The 14,294-nt window shown below is 42.6% G+C and overlaps 4 protein-coding genes across 13 annotated transcripts in view; 2 read left to right on the top strand and 2 right to left on the bottom strand.

Moving 5' to 3' along the window:
• LOC108162501 (calcium/calmodulin-dependent 3',5'-cyclic nucleotide phosphodiesterase 1) overlaps positions 1-14,294 on the top strand; it is a 113,757-nt gene that overhangs the window by 85,747 nt on the left and 13,716 nt on the right. For 4 of the 10 annotated variants that reach the window (XM_033394106.1, XM_033394103.1, XM_017297270.2 and 1 more), the window contains 4 exons: positions 7,599-7,850; positions 9,941-10,499; positions 10,578-10,691; positions 13,065-13,694. In XM_033394106.1, coding sequence (XP_033249997.1) covers positions 10,210-10,499; positions 10,578-10,691; positions 13,065-13,694 — 1,034 coding nt within the window. In that variant the 5' untranslated portion in view covers positions 7,599-7,850; positions 9,941-10,209. Of the gene's footprint in view, positions 1-7,598; positions 7,851-9,940; positions 10,500-10,577; positions 10,692-11,153; positions 11,217-13,064; positions 13,695-14,294 lie in introns of all 10 variants that reach the window. The other 6 variants (XM_033394104.1, XM_017297273.2, XM_033394105.1 and 3 more) reach the window with 4 other exon arrangements.
• Positions 2,001-2,558, bottom strand: LOC108162508. The gene has a single exon (XM_017297284.2). The coding sequence runs from the start codon at positions 2,445-2,447 to the stop codon at positions 2,223-2,225; it is 225 nt and encodes a 74-aa protein (XP_017152773.1). The 5' UTR covers positions 2,448-2,558; the 3' UTR covers positions 2,001-2,222.
• On the top strand, positions 4,815-5,228 carry LOC108162507 (serine protease inhibitor Kazal-type 1). The gene has a single exon (XM_017297283.2). It carries the CDS (start codon positions 4,888-4,890, stop codon positions 5,143-5,145), a length of 258 nt encoding a protein of 85 aa, XP_017152772.1. The 5' UTR covers positions 4,815-4,887; the 3' UTR covers positions 5,146-5,228.
• On the bottom strand, positions 5,987-6,371 carry LOC108162506 (ovomucoid-like). Its single transcript, XM_017297282.2, has one exon. The coding sequence runs from the start codon at positions 6,281-6,283 to the stop codon at positions 6,068-6,070; it is 216 nt and encodes a 71-aa protein (XP_017152771.1). The 5' UTR covers positions 6,284-6,371; the 3' UTR covers positions 5,987-6,067.

Raw genomic sequence — 14,294 nt, 5'->3', positions numbered from 1 at the left:
TGTTTGATGTTGTCAATACGTTTACGCTTATCAAATACTTGTTATCACAAATCGATTGCAACAACAACAGCAGCAGCAGCATGCTGTCGTTTTTTTATAAGTATGTAAATTTCCATATATCTGTACGATAACAGATATCCCCCTATTCCACCTTTACTATCGCTTTTATTTTTATGGTTTTTGGGGGCAGGTCCTAGAGGCAAAATTATCTGCTTTCAATCTGTTGGATAGGCCCCAAATTCGTGTTGCCTTCTGTGGTTTTCGGTTTATATTCAACTAAAAATTGTCAAAACAAAATTACGTCGCTTCTCTCCAGGAATACGCCACAGACATAGAGCGCCTCTTAGGCCTGGTCTATATTGATGTACCAGCGAATAACAGCGGTACCAGATTAAGGATATCGTAGAAGGCATCAAGAATGTGGATACGCGTTGTGCCAAAGAAAGATGATGCAAAGAGAAACATTCGATGAAGCTGTTGGCATGCTAAAACGTTGGGATTGGTTACCAAGAATTATAAACGATGGGATCGTACTGGCATTAACTAAAAGGTACAGGAAAAGGCGACAGTACAGCATTGGAAATAAAATGTGACATATTTCAAAATAGAATATTGGTGGACAAAATTTGATTGATTTGATAGAGGCCGCATCAAATTGGTGCTTTTTGCGACAGAGATTTGGTTGTTCATCCTTTAAAATCCATACCACAAAACTACAGAAAAATTGGGACGTACCCAAAACCATTTTTTTTATTCAGATACAATAATTCTTATTAGGATTAATCACTTAAAAGACATCTCAATCTCTGATGGAGACTACGAGGTGTAGGAGGAGCAGCATAGCTCAGGAGCTCCTTTGCTCTGCCTGGCAGAGATTATACGTGATTTTATGGAGCATATCCATATCCCGATTCCAGCGTTCCATATACCACTACCATGGATCCACATTCGGATGGGCAATAAAGCGATCAATAATATCGCTAAAAAGTAAAACAAAAAGTTTGTTAGCAAAAAGATATCTCTTTTCCTATAAACTCCAAACTTTTCTTGCTCTTTGCCACTCTGTCGCTCTGTTTTCATTTGTCACTCTGTCATCACTCTGTTTAAAATAATGCTCTGCATACACTTTAATTAGAAAGATGACACCTGTGCTGTGCTGGCTGACAAATTATGATAAAATCCCCATTTTAGCTAATTCGCTATGACTGCTGCTGTCTGCTGGCAGATAAGACCCCGTTCAACCCGTTCGGAGTTATCTTTTTAATAAAATTCCGGCTGGCCGAATTCCGTACAGCTGACAGCAGCTTCCCGTCATAAAGCGAACGGTAGTTCTATGCTCCTGGGCCTCATAAAGGAATACTCCTCTGTTATGGGTCTTGTGATTGTTCCTGTTTTCGGCTTCCTGTTTGTGGCAGTGGGAGACCGTGGCATTGTTTGCACCCGATTTTGATGTTTGCGGCGGCACCGCAATACGTGCGTATTGAAATTCAATTAGTCAAGCCGCTCCGCACAGAGTTAATAAATCACATCGCAGGCAATCAGAAAATCAGAGGCAAATGGCTGCTGGCAAACGATTAATTATGCATAAATTTGATTGATGTGCGTGCGTCGAATGCTCAAAGCGACAGAGCCCCCAGAGAGAGAGAGATTGTTCCCCTCAGAGTCTCATTCAGAGAGTGCCAATGAAAGCGCACGGAGGTCATGTCGCCGATCCGTTTGATTGACTGAGAGGTGATGACGCACACGTCAAAGTGGCTTTTAATTAGCATTGAATGGCGCTATTTGCATACTTATATAATACGTTTGGTTCCGATGCGACTCAATGATGAGAACTTGACTGGAATTCAACAAATAGAAAAGAGAGCTTTCATGTACTCCATTTTAGCGATGCGACTGGGGGATGCACTGTAAGAAATAGTTGGAAACTTGGGACATTTCTTAGGCATATATATATTTAGGCATTTAGACATATATATTAAATGCAACAGCATTATAAAGTATTCTCTGACAGAATATTTGAAAGATGATCAGCCCATTTCGTTTAATTCATATAAAAAACATTGAAATTGTGAAAGTGAAAGCAATCAAAACATATTTCAGTAAACATAGAATATATATTAATTATTTCCAGGGGTCCTTTATCTCACAGCACTTATTTAAATTGGGAAAATTGTCCTCAATGTCTGTCTCGCTCTAGAGAGAGCATCTCTATGGATTCTCCACTAACAAGGCCCCTCCTTCCTGATATTCAAGTTGCGGCCCAGCTTCTTGTAGTCGCGTTGTGTGCACTCGAACTCGCAGCGATTCTTGTAGGTGACCCCGTTGGAGCCGCACACCTCCGTCTTCACCGTCTTGAGGTCGCACGGACAAAAGCTGGCCGCCGCCGGAGCCAGACACATGGAAGCCAGCACCAGGACGAGGATGGATATCAAAGCAGAGTACTTCATCTTGTATGTTGGGTTCTGTTCTCTCCTTCCTGGCCAAATGTTGCTGAATTTCTGAGAAGCAGGTTGCCGTTTGCCGTATCGCGTCGAGCGTTCAACCAAGACTGACGCTCGGTTTTGGGTTTTGAGTGCAGGCTGTGTTGCCCGAGTGTATGCGTAAGTTTTTGCTAATTAGTCAAACAAGCTGCTGATTATTTTGCTCACACAAAGAGCCTCTTATCGCCCTGCCCCCCCCCCCCCCCCCCCCCCCCATACACACACACACTTGGGTTGAAAGAAAACAGCAGTACACACATTGTATATGTACTCGCTCTGTGGCGTTGTGTCAAGGAAGAGCGATTTATGTGCGGGTCGGATGAGAGGTTGACTCTTAAACTTCAGCCACTTGTAGTGTATAAATGCTAGATATCTTAACAAATAGCATGCCCCTTAAACGGATGTTCTAATTGGAGGAAAAACACCTCATTTCACATGGTTTCGGTACTTGTTTACACCACAAACCATATATACGTAATTCTGTGGAAAACTTTTCACAGGAAATGGCATACATAAATGTTTATTCGAATAAAATCGAGCATTCATGCATGTGCTGTATGTTTACTATTATTTACTAAATATTGCAATTGTTTAATTCACTTTTCAATCAATGGAAACATTTTATGTGCTCTACTGTCGCTTCTGTTTGTAGTCGAGTTTCTTTTCACTGGATTTAGGAAACCAAGGTCCCATATTTCGTACCTGGAGGTGCATACGTCCCCCATCATCCTGCGCTGATCTCACTCGAAATGGCAGGTATTTTGGGTCCGGGTTCTTCTCCACAAGATTGCAGCTCCATGAAAGTCATCGATGGGGCTACAAAAGCCAAGTAATTCATCTCGAATTTGTGTGAATTCCATGCGGAGATTTTGTATTTCTTATCCCCTGGCTTGTGCCTGTGTTTCGTTTGCATGGGTCTTACGAGCCTCTAGCAATTTACAGGGCTGACAGTTCAGGGCGCCAGTCTCCACGAAAAACCACAACACAAACAGCAGCAACAGACCCAGAGATATACCTCTCATGGTGGCTCCAAATCGAGAACTATATAAGCCTCCAGAGGAGCTCTTAGGGGAATTTCCCCAGGGGCATATATTTATCGCTCGGCTCGTTCGCTGGCTTGAAGCTAAATTAATTGAAATTGAAATTGGAATTAAATGGAAATGGAAATTGCAATTGAATAAGCTTGACAATACCAATGCGGTGCGGTGCGGTGCGGTGTGGAGGAGCGTGTAAATGGCCTGACAAAAAATTCAGGCTGTCCATTAATTAAATTAGGAGCTCAATAAAAAACAAGAAAAAAAAATATACGACTGCGAATATTTTCAAATGACATTACATTTGCCACCCACAATTCAAGGGTTAAACTTTGATCGTTGATAAAAGAGAGAAAGATATCCATAAAGAGAGGGAGAGAGAGGCAGAAACAGACAGAGAGATAAAGAAAGAAAGAGAGTCGTATTAAGAAAGTGGAAGGCAGAAAAAGAGAGCCAGCCAAAGAGAGACCCAAAGCTGCCAGCCCGGGAGCGTAAAAGCTTAAAGAGAGCAAGCGAAAGCTTTATGAAAGCTCTTTTCGACTTTAAACAAATGCGCCTTTAGTTCTCTGATAAAGCATATAATTATATACAAAATAAACAAACAAGAACAAACCCATAAATTATTCAATTCATTTGAAGTGAATACATTAAAGACACAAAGTACGGTTTTGTTTTGTTTGCTCACAGATATTCCAGAACGAATCAGCTTTTTTGCCTTATGGAGAGCCCAAACAGAACCGATAAGATAAGCATTCAATGCAAGTCGATCCAGACTCAAATCACAACCAAAACCAAAGCTCTCAATGAAAGCATTTTCGGCAGTCCAGGCACTATCGAAAGTGTCTACCAAGTGGATTAACTTCAACGAAAGACAAGACGAACACCATAATATAATGAACCATCGTGGACGAGATATGGAAATCCTACGCACTGGTTCATGCTAAGCCAAGAAAGAAAGCCTTCCTAATATATAACAATGAATAAAAAAAGAGGGAGCCCGAACCCCAGGCGAGGTCTGGACTGGTGATATTTGCGAATCAGTAGTTCCGAGGATCAAGTTCTCAGATAAAGCAAATAACTCTATACAAAAAAAAACAAACCCGAATTATTCAATTAATTTGAAACGAATACATTAAAGACTCAAAGTACTCGGAACTGTTTTGTTTTGTTTGCTCACAGATATTCGAGAGCGAATCAGCTTTTCTGCCTTATAGAGAACCCAAACAGAACCGATAAGATAGGCATTCGATTAAACGCGATCCCAAAGCTCTATGAAAGCTCTCTATGAACGCATTTTCAGCAGGCCAGGCAGTATCGAAAGAGTGTAGCAAGTGGACTCACCTCAACGAAAGACGACACAAAATTACATTATAATGAAATTCCTGAGCATTCTGGTGGCCCTGTGCCTCCTCCTGGCCCTGGCCATAGCACCCATTCAGGCGGACGACGACTTATCCGCAGAAAAGGACGGCCAGACACTGCGCAAGTTCTGTCCCTGTCCCAGGAACTTCGATCCCGTGTGTGCCTCCAATATGGTGACATATCCCAATCGATGCGAATACAATTGTGTGCGTCGGGAGGCGGAGCGTCAGGGACGCAATCTGGGATTCCTACGCTCTGGTCAATGCTAATCCAAGAAAGGAAACCCTCCAGAGTGCAGCTTAATATATATAACAATGAGAAATAAAGGATGTTCTGTTCATACGTGTACCAAGTCTTTTGTGTATTAATCATCAATGTGAAATATATATTACACACAGAAATATAGAAATCAGCTTATCAGCAAGAGCATTTGGCATTGCAATTGATAGCAGTCTCGCCTTATCGCAAAAATGAATCGTAAATAACGGCACATAAATCAGGCGGAGCGGGAGCCCGAGGCGAGGGCTGGACTGGACTGGCGATATGTGCCAATCATTTGCTCTAAGGATCAAGTGGATCAACGTGGAAGATACCTGTAGATAGCTGCTTCCTCCTCAAGTCTAATCTATGAATAGCATGATTCACCTAAACAATTTGATTAAAATTAGATTGGTCTGGAATAAATAGGAACTTTCTAAGATAACGAAATTGCAGATATTCGCAAACGTAATAAAAAGAATATACTATAAATGTTGTATTATCGTGTTGGAATTTGAGTAGCAATACAAATATAAAACCGGGACAGGTACAATCTATACAGAGTGCAAGATCTCGATGGGCTGTATCTTTAAGCCTCTGAGGCGGACTTAGCCAATTCTCTTTGTAGTTAGATCTATAGCTCTCTATATCTCTGAGACAAATGTTCACCTACTTTCAGTTTCATTTCATCAGCTCGCATGGTCTGCCATCCCTGGTCTAACTTTTTAGTTATCGTCTGGGACTTAGTTGTGCCAACATTTGTCCAAATAGCAGTTGAATCCAAGTCAACACCGCATCGCAGCTAACCAATTGGGTCAACAAGAGAGGCCACAATGGAAAAAACTCTCAAACTCATGTACAAACGTCACATTAGACACGTATTTATTTTTTGTTGTATCATAAATCGGTTATGGTTATGTCATTATTGAGTGCTCAGCATCTTCCCTCTTTGATGAGCGTGATGCTGCGGCCCTGACGGGAGGCCTTGGTGGCCTGGCACTCCAGATCGCACTTGTTGCTGTAGGTCCTGGAGTCCGAGCCGCAGACGGGCTCAAAGTTGCGGGGACACGGGCAGAAGTCCGCCTCCTGGGCCACGGTGAGCGACAGCAGGGCGAACAGGCAGAGGGCGATCAGAGCAAAGAAACGCATGGCTGATTGTATGATTTGTGTTTTTTTTTGTTTAGTGTTTAGAACGCTTCGACTCGACTGGTTAGACAAGACTGGGGCTTTGCCCGCCCGATTGGCAGTCATTTATAGATAACCCGAGCAAACGTAACCCGCGCCACACAACTTCACAATACTGTGTTTTCCCCTGTCTCTCTCACAGAGAGAGAGATAGAGAGAGCTCGCTGCTCTGCGAGGTGTCAATAGTTATTCAAGGCATTAAAACCTCAACCGAACTCTTTGTGTACTTGTTGAAGTTGTTTTTCTATGGAGAACTGATTGAGCAAGCTCTAGTTTTCTTTTTAAGCGGGGACTTTATTCCGCAGCACGTGGCGCGTGTCCATCATTACAAATAAAATATATTAATATGAAAATGTATTTTTTTTGCCTCTGGTTTGGTTGTAGCTCGCCAGCTGTTGGCCTTGGCAACTGGCAGGAAAAAAAAACACTGCCCTAGCCTGTCCTAATAAAAGTCTTTCAACGCATAAAAAGCAATTTCAATCTAATCTTCCAGTGCGAGCGAGGGCAGAATTAGAGGAGAATCAAAGGAGAGGATAAAACGCGTACAGGATGTTTGATTAGAGATTTTTTGATGCTCTTTGTTTGGGGAAAAAAAAGGATCTATATAAGAAAAAAAATATTTTAGAATTTTTATATTTAAAAAAAAAAGATATAATTATAAGAAGACAATGATTGCTTGTAGAAAAAGAAATATAAATTCTTCTTTCTTTCATAAATGAAAAAAAAAACCTTTTTCCCACTCAATTTAATTCCAATTTTGTAAAAAAGGCATACCCACAATTTTAGGGAAATATTAGTATACGAAGGGTGTATATTTCTACCCTTGGATCTATATATGTTCATATGTAGCCTATAAATTATCCAAAACCACATCTTTTTTTGATTTAAGAAATTGCAATGGAGGTTTATTTAATTCATGTACGGAAAAGGTTGTAGTTAAAGCGATTAAATATTCAGTAAACTGTTCCCATATTAAAGTCTTTTTCTCCTACACAAAGCCGCAACATGCCTTTGCTTACCCTTTTGGCCCGAAAAACAAAACACAAACACACACAAAAATACACTTTGGCTAAGCCCCACAGCCATAGAAAAGTAGGGATTTCCACAGCAGTGAGACACGACAAAGGGATTTGGGATTGGGACTCACATGGAGAGATACATATGTATAACTATATATGTATATGTATTCCTGATTGCTATTCAGAGACCTGTTGTTGGAGCAGACAAGCCATCAACAAAATCCCCCGTACTAAAGTCGTTTTTGCATATCCCTTTTCAGTGGCCAGCACGCCGGAGAGTTTGCCCAGCAAGCGAGACGAGGCCAATAGTGCCACCGGCAGCAGCAACAGCAGCGGTGTTGGTGGTGGTGGTGCGGCGTCAGGCGGTGCCGTTTGTGGAGCAGCGAGCGGTGCAGCGAGTGGTGGAGCTGGTGCAGGAACAACAACGCCGGGCCACGAAGCCGCCGGCAGTCCCACAGTCTCCGAGCTCGGTGGCATCGGCCCGAATGCGACAATAAATGGTCAAGTGGCAAGTAAGTAGAGCTCATGGCATTTTCTATTTTTTTCGCATTTTGCATGTTTTATCCGGTCGGGGACATCGGGAGGTCGCTTGGTCGCATTATAATTTCTACTTCATGCAGCTGACAGGAGACCGCATAATCCATCTTGCACCAGCTGTCGCGCTGTAGTTGGGGCTTGGACTATGAAAATCTCAGGATTTGAAATGGAATTCATTTGGGTCGAGTAGAGAACAGGACTGGCTTAAATCTGATTATAGAAATTTTTAGAGAAAGTACAAATCTTCTTAATTAGATACGGAATATCATCATACATGTTTTTGGTACAGTGAACCACAGGACGTTCAGGCAGCTGTAACTAAATCCTAAATCCTAAATTTCGATAAAGGAAACAAAACTCGTTTTCTCTTATAAAACTGATATTTCGGTGGCTTTAAAATTGAATATGGAATAAATTATTTACCGATAATTATTGTTAGATCATATATAGCTCGATAACTTATCGATGGATACCTGTTAAGATATGAACACTGATAACAAAAAAAGTGATAGCAAAAAAATATAATAATTATATCTTAGAGCCAGTAATTAAGTTGATTTACATCCAAAATTTCATGGAGTTCACACAGCTTGTACAGACTGATGAGTCGATAAATGATGATGAATCGATGACGCATAAAAAGATAGCAGATATAATCGTTTTAGTTTGATAACTCAATTCAGATACCGAATCATATCTATGTATGTACAAGCTATCATTTGGTAATTTGCTAAACTTTGAGATAATACTTAAACTTCAATTGATATTTGACGTAATTCCATAAGCTATTTGATTCTCCAATTGAGATCAATCAATACGTAATGCCCTACAAAATAGTAGACCAAATTGGACACTTCCCAGTAGATAAGAAAACATCGATCATCTAGATTCGCAGCACTGTCTTAAAGACCCAAAAGACAAACACTTTTAAAATGAAAAATAACCACATTTAATGGTCCACAGTTTCCATTACGCCTTTCACCTGGCTTAAACCACCTGGCGTGGCTTGTCGTGGCTTGTCGTGGCTTGCCGTGACGTGGCGTGTGTTGTGTTTTCTCGGGCTGATAGGCGAAGCCCCAGTCATTTTCCTTCCAACTTTGTGCGGTAAAATGAAGCGTTGAACGCCATTAAAGCCGTGAAGAGTCGCCAGTAAAAGCAACATAAAACATTTCATCCCAAAACTTGAGTCGATAAAGAGCCAGCCAGTATCTAGCAGTTAAGGAAAAGGAATCTGGGGTGTAACATAAATTTAAGTGCAGCATAAAGCGGATTTTATGGCTGCCCCTTCACCCCGAGGACTGGAGCACCCGACCTGCACTGTCAAAATAAATGGAATGCAGTTAACGTACCCCAAGCCAAGCCAAGCCAAGACACTCGGTCCCTCGTTTAAGGCAGGGATTGGTGGATTGGTGGATTGCTGGATTGGAGGCGACTAGGGACCACACACACAGATAGATTGCCAGAGGAGCTGGCGAATCACTCGAGCGCCTTGTGTGTGTGCTCCTCAGTTCTTGACAAACACACACCCGGAGATAAATCCTTTGCCATTTTTCGACACACTCCTGGGCGCAAGGCCTTCCCCAACTTAAGGGAAAAGTAGGAGATGATGCCACTCAGGCATCCATGGAGAAGGAGAAGACGTTTTGTTCGCTGCTCGTTAAGCATTTTCCCCTCACTTGGGGTTAAAATAAATAAGCAACTGTATGCTACAATGCCCCTTAAATGATGGGAATAAATTATTGATTTCTTGTCGATTGCATGCGAACGATTTTTCGAGCCCAAAAGCCAAAGGATTGAGAGCGGCTCGGCACAGTGGAAGCCAGAAGAGGATAAGAGAAGCCCCTAGCATTTCCTAGGGATTTTCCGATGGTTGGGTCTTTCAACCACTGTGCCTCCGGTGCCTCCAGTGCCTTGAGTCGTCTGTTGTATGCTTCGTTAGATCCCAGTAGGAGCCGTCTGTGCCTTAATCAATGTGTCAATAGGGAGAACAAAAACATAACTAAATCAACGGCAGGCAACTAAATCAGTTTCTGAACAACTCTTTCTTTCTTTCGACTTTTTGCAGGACACGGCTCATTGACCATTATTCGACGCACGAACAGCCGAAATTTCTCGCAAATCGACGCTGCACAGCTCACCTCGCCCTCGACCTCGACGACGGCCTCCGGCAGCATCAGCTTCGCCCAGGCACCGCTCAGTGAACCACTTGCAGAGCGTCTCAGCTCCAGGCACCAGGCACAGTCCGGGGCCAACGGATCAGCCCGCTCCTCCTCCTCCAACGAGCAGGGGGGCAGCAGTCAATTGCCAGTCGCCGCGGCCGCAGCCACCAGCAAAATGCAGCCCTCGTCGCCGAACGCGTCAAACTATGTGCCCGAGAATGTGCAGGTCTCGTCGGCCAATCCGTCAACAACCGATATAAACGCGGGTCGCGACTCCTTGGAATATTTCACTAATCAATCGCTCAATCCCACCGCCCATACCTCGATGTCACGGGAGAATGACAATCCGCAGTCGCACCATTCGTACGAGAACGCTTCGAATCTATCGTTCGGGGCGATACAATGGGAAACCGAAAGCCTTCCGCCAGTCGATACGCCAGATGCCCTTAACAAAGCGGCTGGGAGGTGAGTCTTTTCGCTATTTAAAGTGTATATCCTCCTCTGAGAATCAACACTAATTCGATCTTTTCATCCCCAAAACAGAATACGTAGTCTTCTCCGCCGCATGGATCACGAGACCGTTGCCTACGAGGACATGCAGCGCAATCTGCATTATGCGGCTCGTGTGCTCGAAGCGGTCTTCATAGACGAATCAAGGTAGGTAAAGCCCACCCATGCACCCCTCTATGCACCCCATAAATTCCGAAAAATTTCTTTGGCGGGCATTTTGTCATCTGGATAATTGATCTACCGGACCTTTTTGCTTCAGCTTCCTACGGCTTCTTTGGGGCTCAACAAATTCGGTTTAGGCTTTGTAATGTATTTCGAGTAGGTTCTAGTTTCAAAATTAACGGAATTGCACTCAAGGCAAGCTTATCCTACCCCCCCAAATAACAACAACCATCTAATCCATCTATCATCTATTCATTTCTAACCCAAATGACCTCCGATGGCGTTTTCCCCCTTATGATTACTTTAGAATTACATAATTTGTTTCTATATGCATACATATATCTGAATACTTTTTCTTTTTATATGCGTTTCCGTTTCGATAACTGTTACTCTCTCTGTGTGTGTGTGTGTGTGTTGTACTACATATACTCCTCATATATTGAGCAGAAGCCCCACAACAGGTAAAACAAAGTTGGGGCAGATTGCGTCTTCATCAGTTGAGAACGAAGAGTAAGTTTTCCCATAGACACAATCTTGTCGCTTTGGTTTTTGTCGTTAACTTTGTTGATTTTTAACTCTAACATCTCTCTTCTACAACTCGTAATAAATAATAAATATACGTACCCAACGCGTGCCTCACATCAAACATCAAACCAGAACCAACCAGAACCCCAATACCGACAATATCTACTACAACTATTCATACATACAAATCTTTCCTCCTAACTTTTTCAAACTCTATTAACTATTTTCTATCCTCATACTTTGTAGTGCTCTCTTCTGTTCATGTGTCTCGAGATGCCTTGCTCTGCCAGTATCAAAACAAAAGACTAGCCCATTATCATCTATCTATCTACATATATTCGATATTCTGTCTATCTATCTGTCATCCCACTATCATTCATTTACAGAGAATCCCTAGCCTAGCCTTCTAGCCTAACGTAACCGTAAAAACTCTGTGTATTTATCTGGTACGAGTACGAGTATCCTCAGGATATCCCGATCACACAATCCCCTAATGAAACGCAGCACCGTATTATTGAAGAACTACTGTCTATAACCTCACATCCTCCTGTCTGCTCTCCGAATATTCTCTCGCTCTCCCTTTATCTCTCTCTCTCGATGTCCTCCTTTTCTCTCGGTGTTTCTGCCACTTATTAATGGAATTTAAGATGGAATTTTGTGTGTTTTTTGGATCGACTTCTTCTATTTCTGCTCTAACTTCGCCTTTCAAAAGCTTCATCTGCTCTGGGTGTTGGATATTTTTGAAGGTTTTTGATTTTTGACGGGAAAGGAACTGCAAAACGATTTGGGATCCCCCTGTATTACACCTATCCCATTATATTTAAAGTCAGTTTCGAAACAAAGATTCCCAATAGCTTTGCATTCCCATTCCTATCTCTAGCCCAAACGGCAACATTCCCTGCTCCATCCATATACAATCAGTGCAGTTTAATTATTTAACACACATTCAATTAAATCCCCCGAACCTCTACAGACCCCAAAATGTCATCTGTATATGTATGGAATACGCGAGGTATCCATTGTATCCGGTTGATGTTCTACGTGAATTATTTACATTTTGTTAACCCAAACCGCTACCACATGACACGATTCTTCGATTTACATAGCCAAGTGAGATGTGTTCGCTAGGGAGGACAGTTGTTCCGCCTTTAGTTTTCCCCCATCGGTTGCCCCATTTTTAAGTTTTTTTTCCATTTTTTTCGGCAACTACTAGAGATGGACGTGAACTGGAAAAACACTGACAAACCAATCTGTTCTGTGAAAATTCTTTATGGTATTCCCGCACCGGAGTATGGATTTATTAAATCGTATCTTCTTTTCGAAACATTCAAGTTTCGAAATTCACGCTTGAAGGTTTTTTTTCCATTTCCCAACACCCAGCCCACGCCCATCTCTAGTACGAGTAACTAGAGACAAAGTTTCGACGAGTTGAAAAGTCTGACCAACTTTATCTGTTGTTATCAGCTTAGTGAGACCTGTGGCTTCTTCTTCAGCTTCTGTTTTGGGGAGTGGGACTAATCCAAATAATCCAAAAAAGAAAAATAAAACTAAAAGCTTTACCAAAAACTCTCAACTGATGTACTATTTATATTTTTTCTTTCTATTGCCAAACATATATCAAAAATGAATATCATAAAAACTAAATACAAATTCACACATACCCATAATCTATCTGAATACAAATGCAATTGCCAAATGCAACAACAACAACGTGTCTCGTTTCTAACATTATTGTCGCCTGTACCGGTTCGCTATTTACTCACTGCCAACTGCTGTGCGAAAAACACTCGACCGCCCTGCACTTGACTCGCTGTCACCCACTCGCTGAACCAGCAGCGAGTCGGCCAGGCAGCGTTGCAACGGAAACTGCAAGAACCTCAACTGCAGCCAGCACAGCCACAGCCGTGACCAGGCGGACTCGACGGTATCCGGCGGGGAGCAGCAGCAGGATAACAACAATTCCAACAGCAGCTGTTGCCTGCAGAAGAGGTCAGAGGAAGAGGAGGCCCAGCCGGGAGGCACAAAAACTGTGGCAGCTGACAATCAGGCCAGCATAGAGAGTCGCACCAAAGGCGTGTCTATGGCCCCACAGACGCACAGCGGGCCCACGGGTCCGCCACCGACAGCGACTGTGACACCTGGCGGCGCCGAAGAGACGCTGACAAAAACAGTGCCAGCACTCGAAACCGTGACAGAATCTGCTCTGGAAGAGCACTCCATGGAAACGATGACAAAACCTGCAGCGACAGATACAAGTGCTCCACCTCCTCCGGCTGTTACCAGCACCACGACGGCGACGGCGACGTCGACGACGACGACGGCAACCAGTGGCAGCTCCACTGGGGAGGCGGTTGCGGCTGAAAGTGTTTCCAGCAGTAGCAGTTGCAGTAATAAAGCGACCGTGCACCGACAAAGACGCCTGCGTACACCGGTCTGGGCGAGATCTATGTCGACGAATAAAACGTACTTGAAAAATGGTTTCTTCTAATCTAACAACAAATTAGCCTTACCGTTAATTGTATGCTTTTTCCGTTTAACCCTTACGTTTCGTTGTCGATTTGTTCTATGATTTACCTTGCGTTAACCAACACTGCTCCAAAATGACTTATCCTCTCTCTATCTCTCTCTCTCTCTGTCTCTCTGTCTCTCTACTCTGTCACTATATCTCTTTCTCTGTCTACCGACCATTGTCGCGACTTTCTACTTTCTAAAAATATCCCATATATAAATGCTGTAATCCACTGTCTAGCCTCTGTCCCTCCTAAATCTTTTGCTCGCTTCTACTCTGTAAATATGTTTATATTTTTAAACCCCCCAAATCCACTTGTTTCTTACTCCCAAAACCCTGGCTCTCTACGTATTTGTAAATGTATTGCCGCTCTGACTTTGTACAAAGTAAAGGCCTATAGATAATTATTCTATGTACATAAATGTAAATGTTTTTCCCACACATGAATTCATGGCATGTTCTTGTCCAGTTTGTCCTCTTTGTTTTCGTTGTTTTCCCTTCTTAAAACTAGCTTGAGCATGTGTTTGTCATGTAAGCGTTTAAATTTTCAAATC

This window comes from Drosophila miranda, chromosome 4, assembly GCF_003369915.1.
Source record: "Drosophila miranda strain MSH22 chromosome 4, D.miranda_PacBio2.1, whole genome shotgun sequence".
Classification (NCBI taxonomy): domain Eukaryota; kingdom Metazoa; phylum Arthropoda; class Insecta; order Diptera; family Drosophilidae; genus Drosophila; species Drosophila miranda.
Note: the sequence above shows the minus strand (reverse complement) of the source record. Positions and strands in the feature narration are given on the sequence as shown.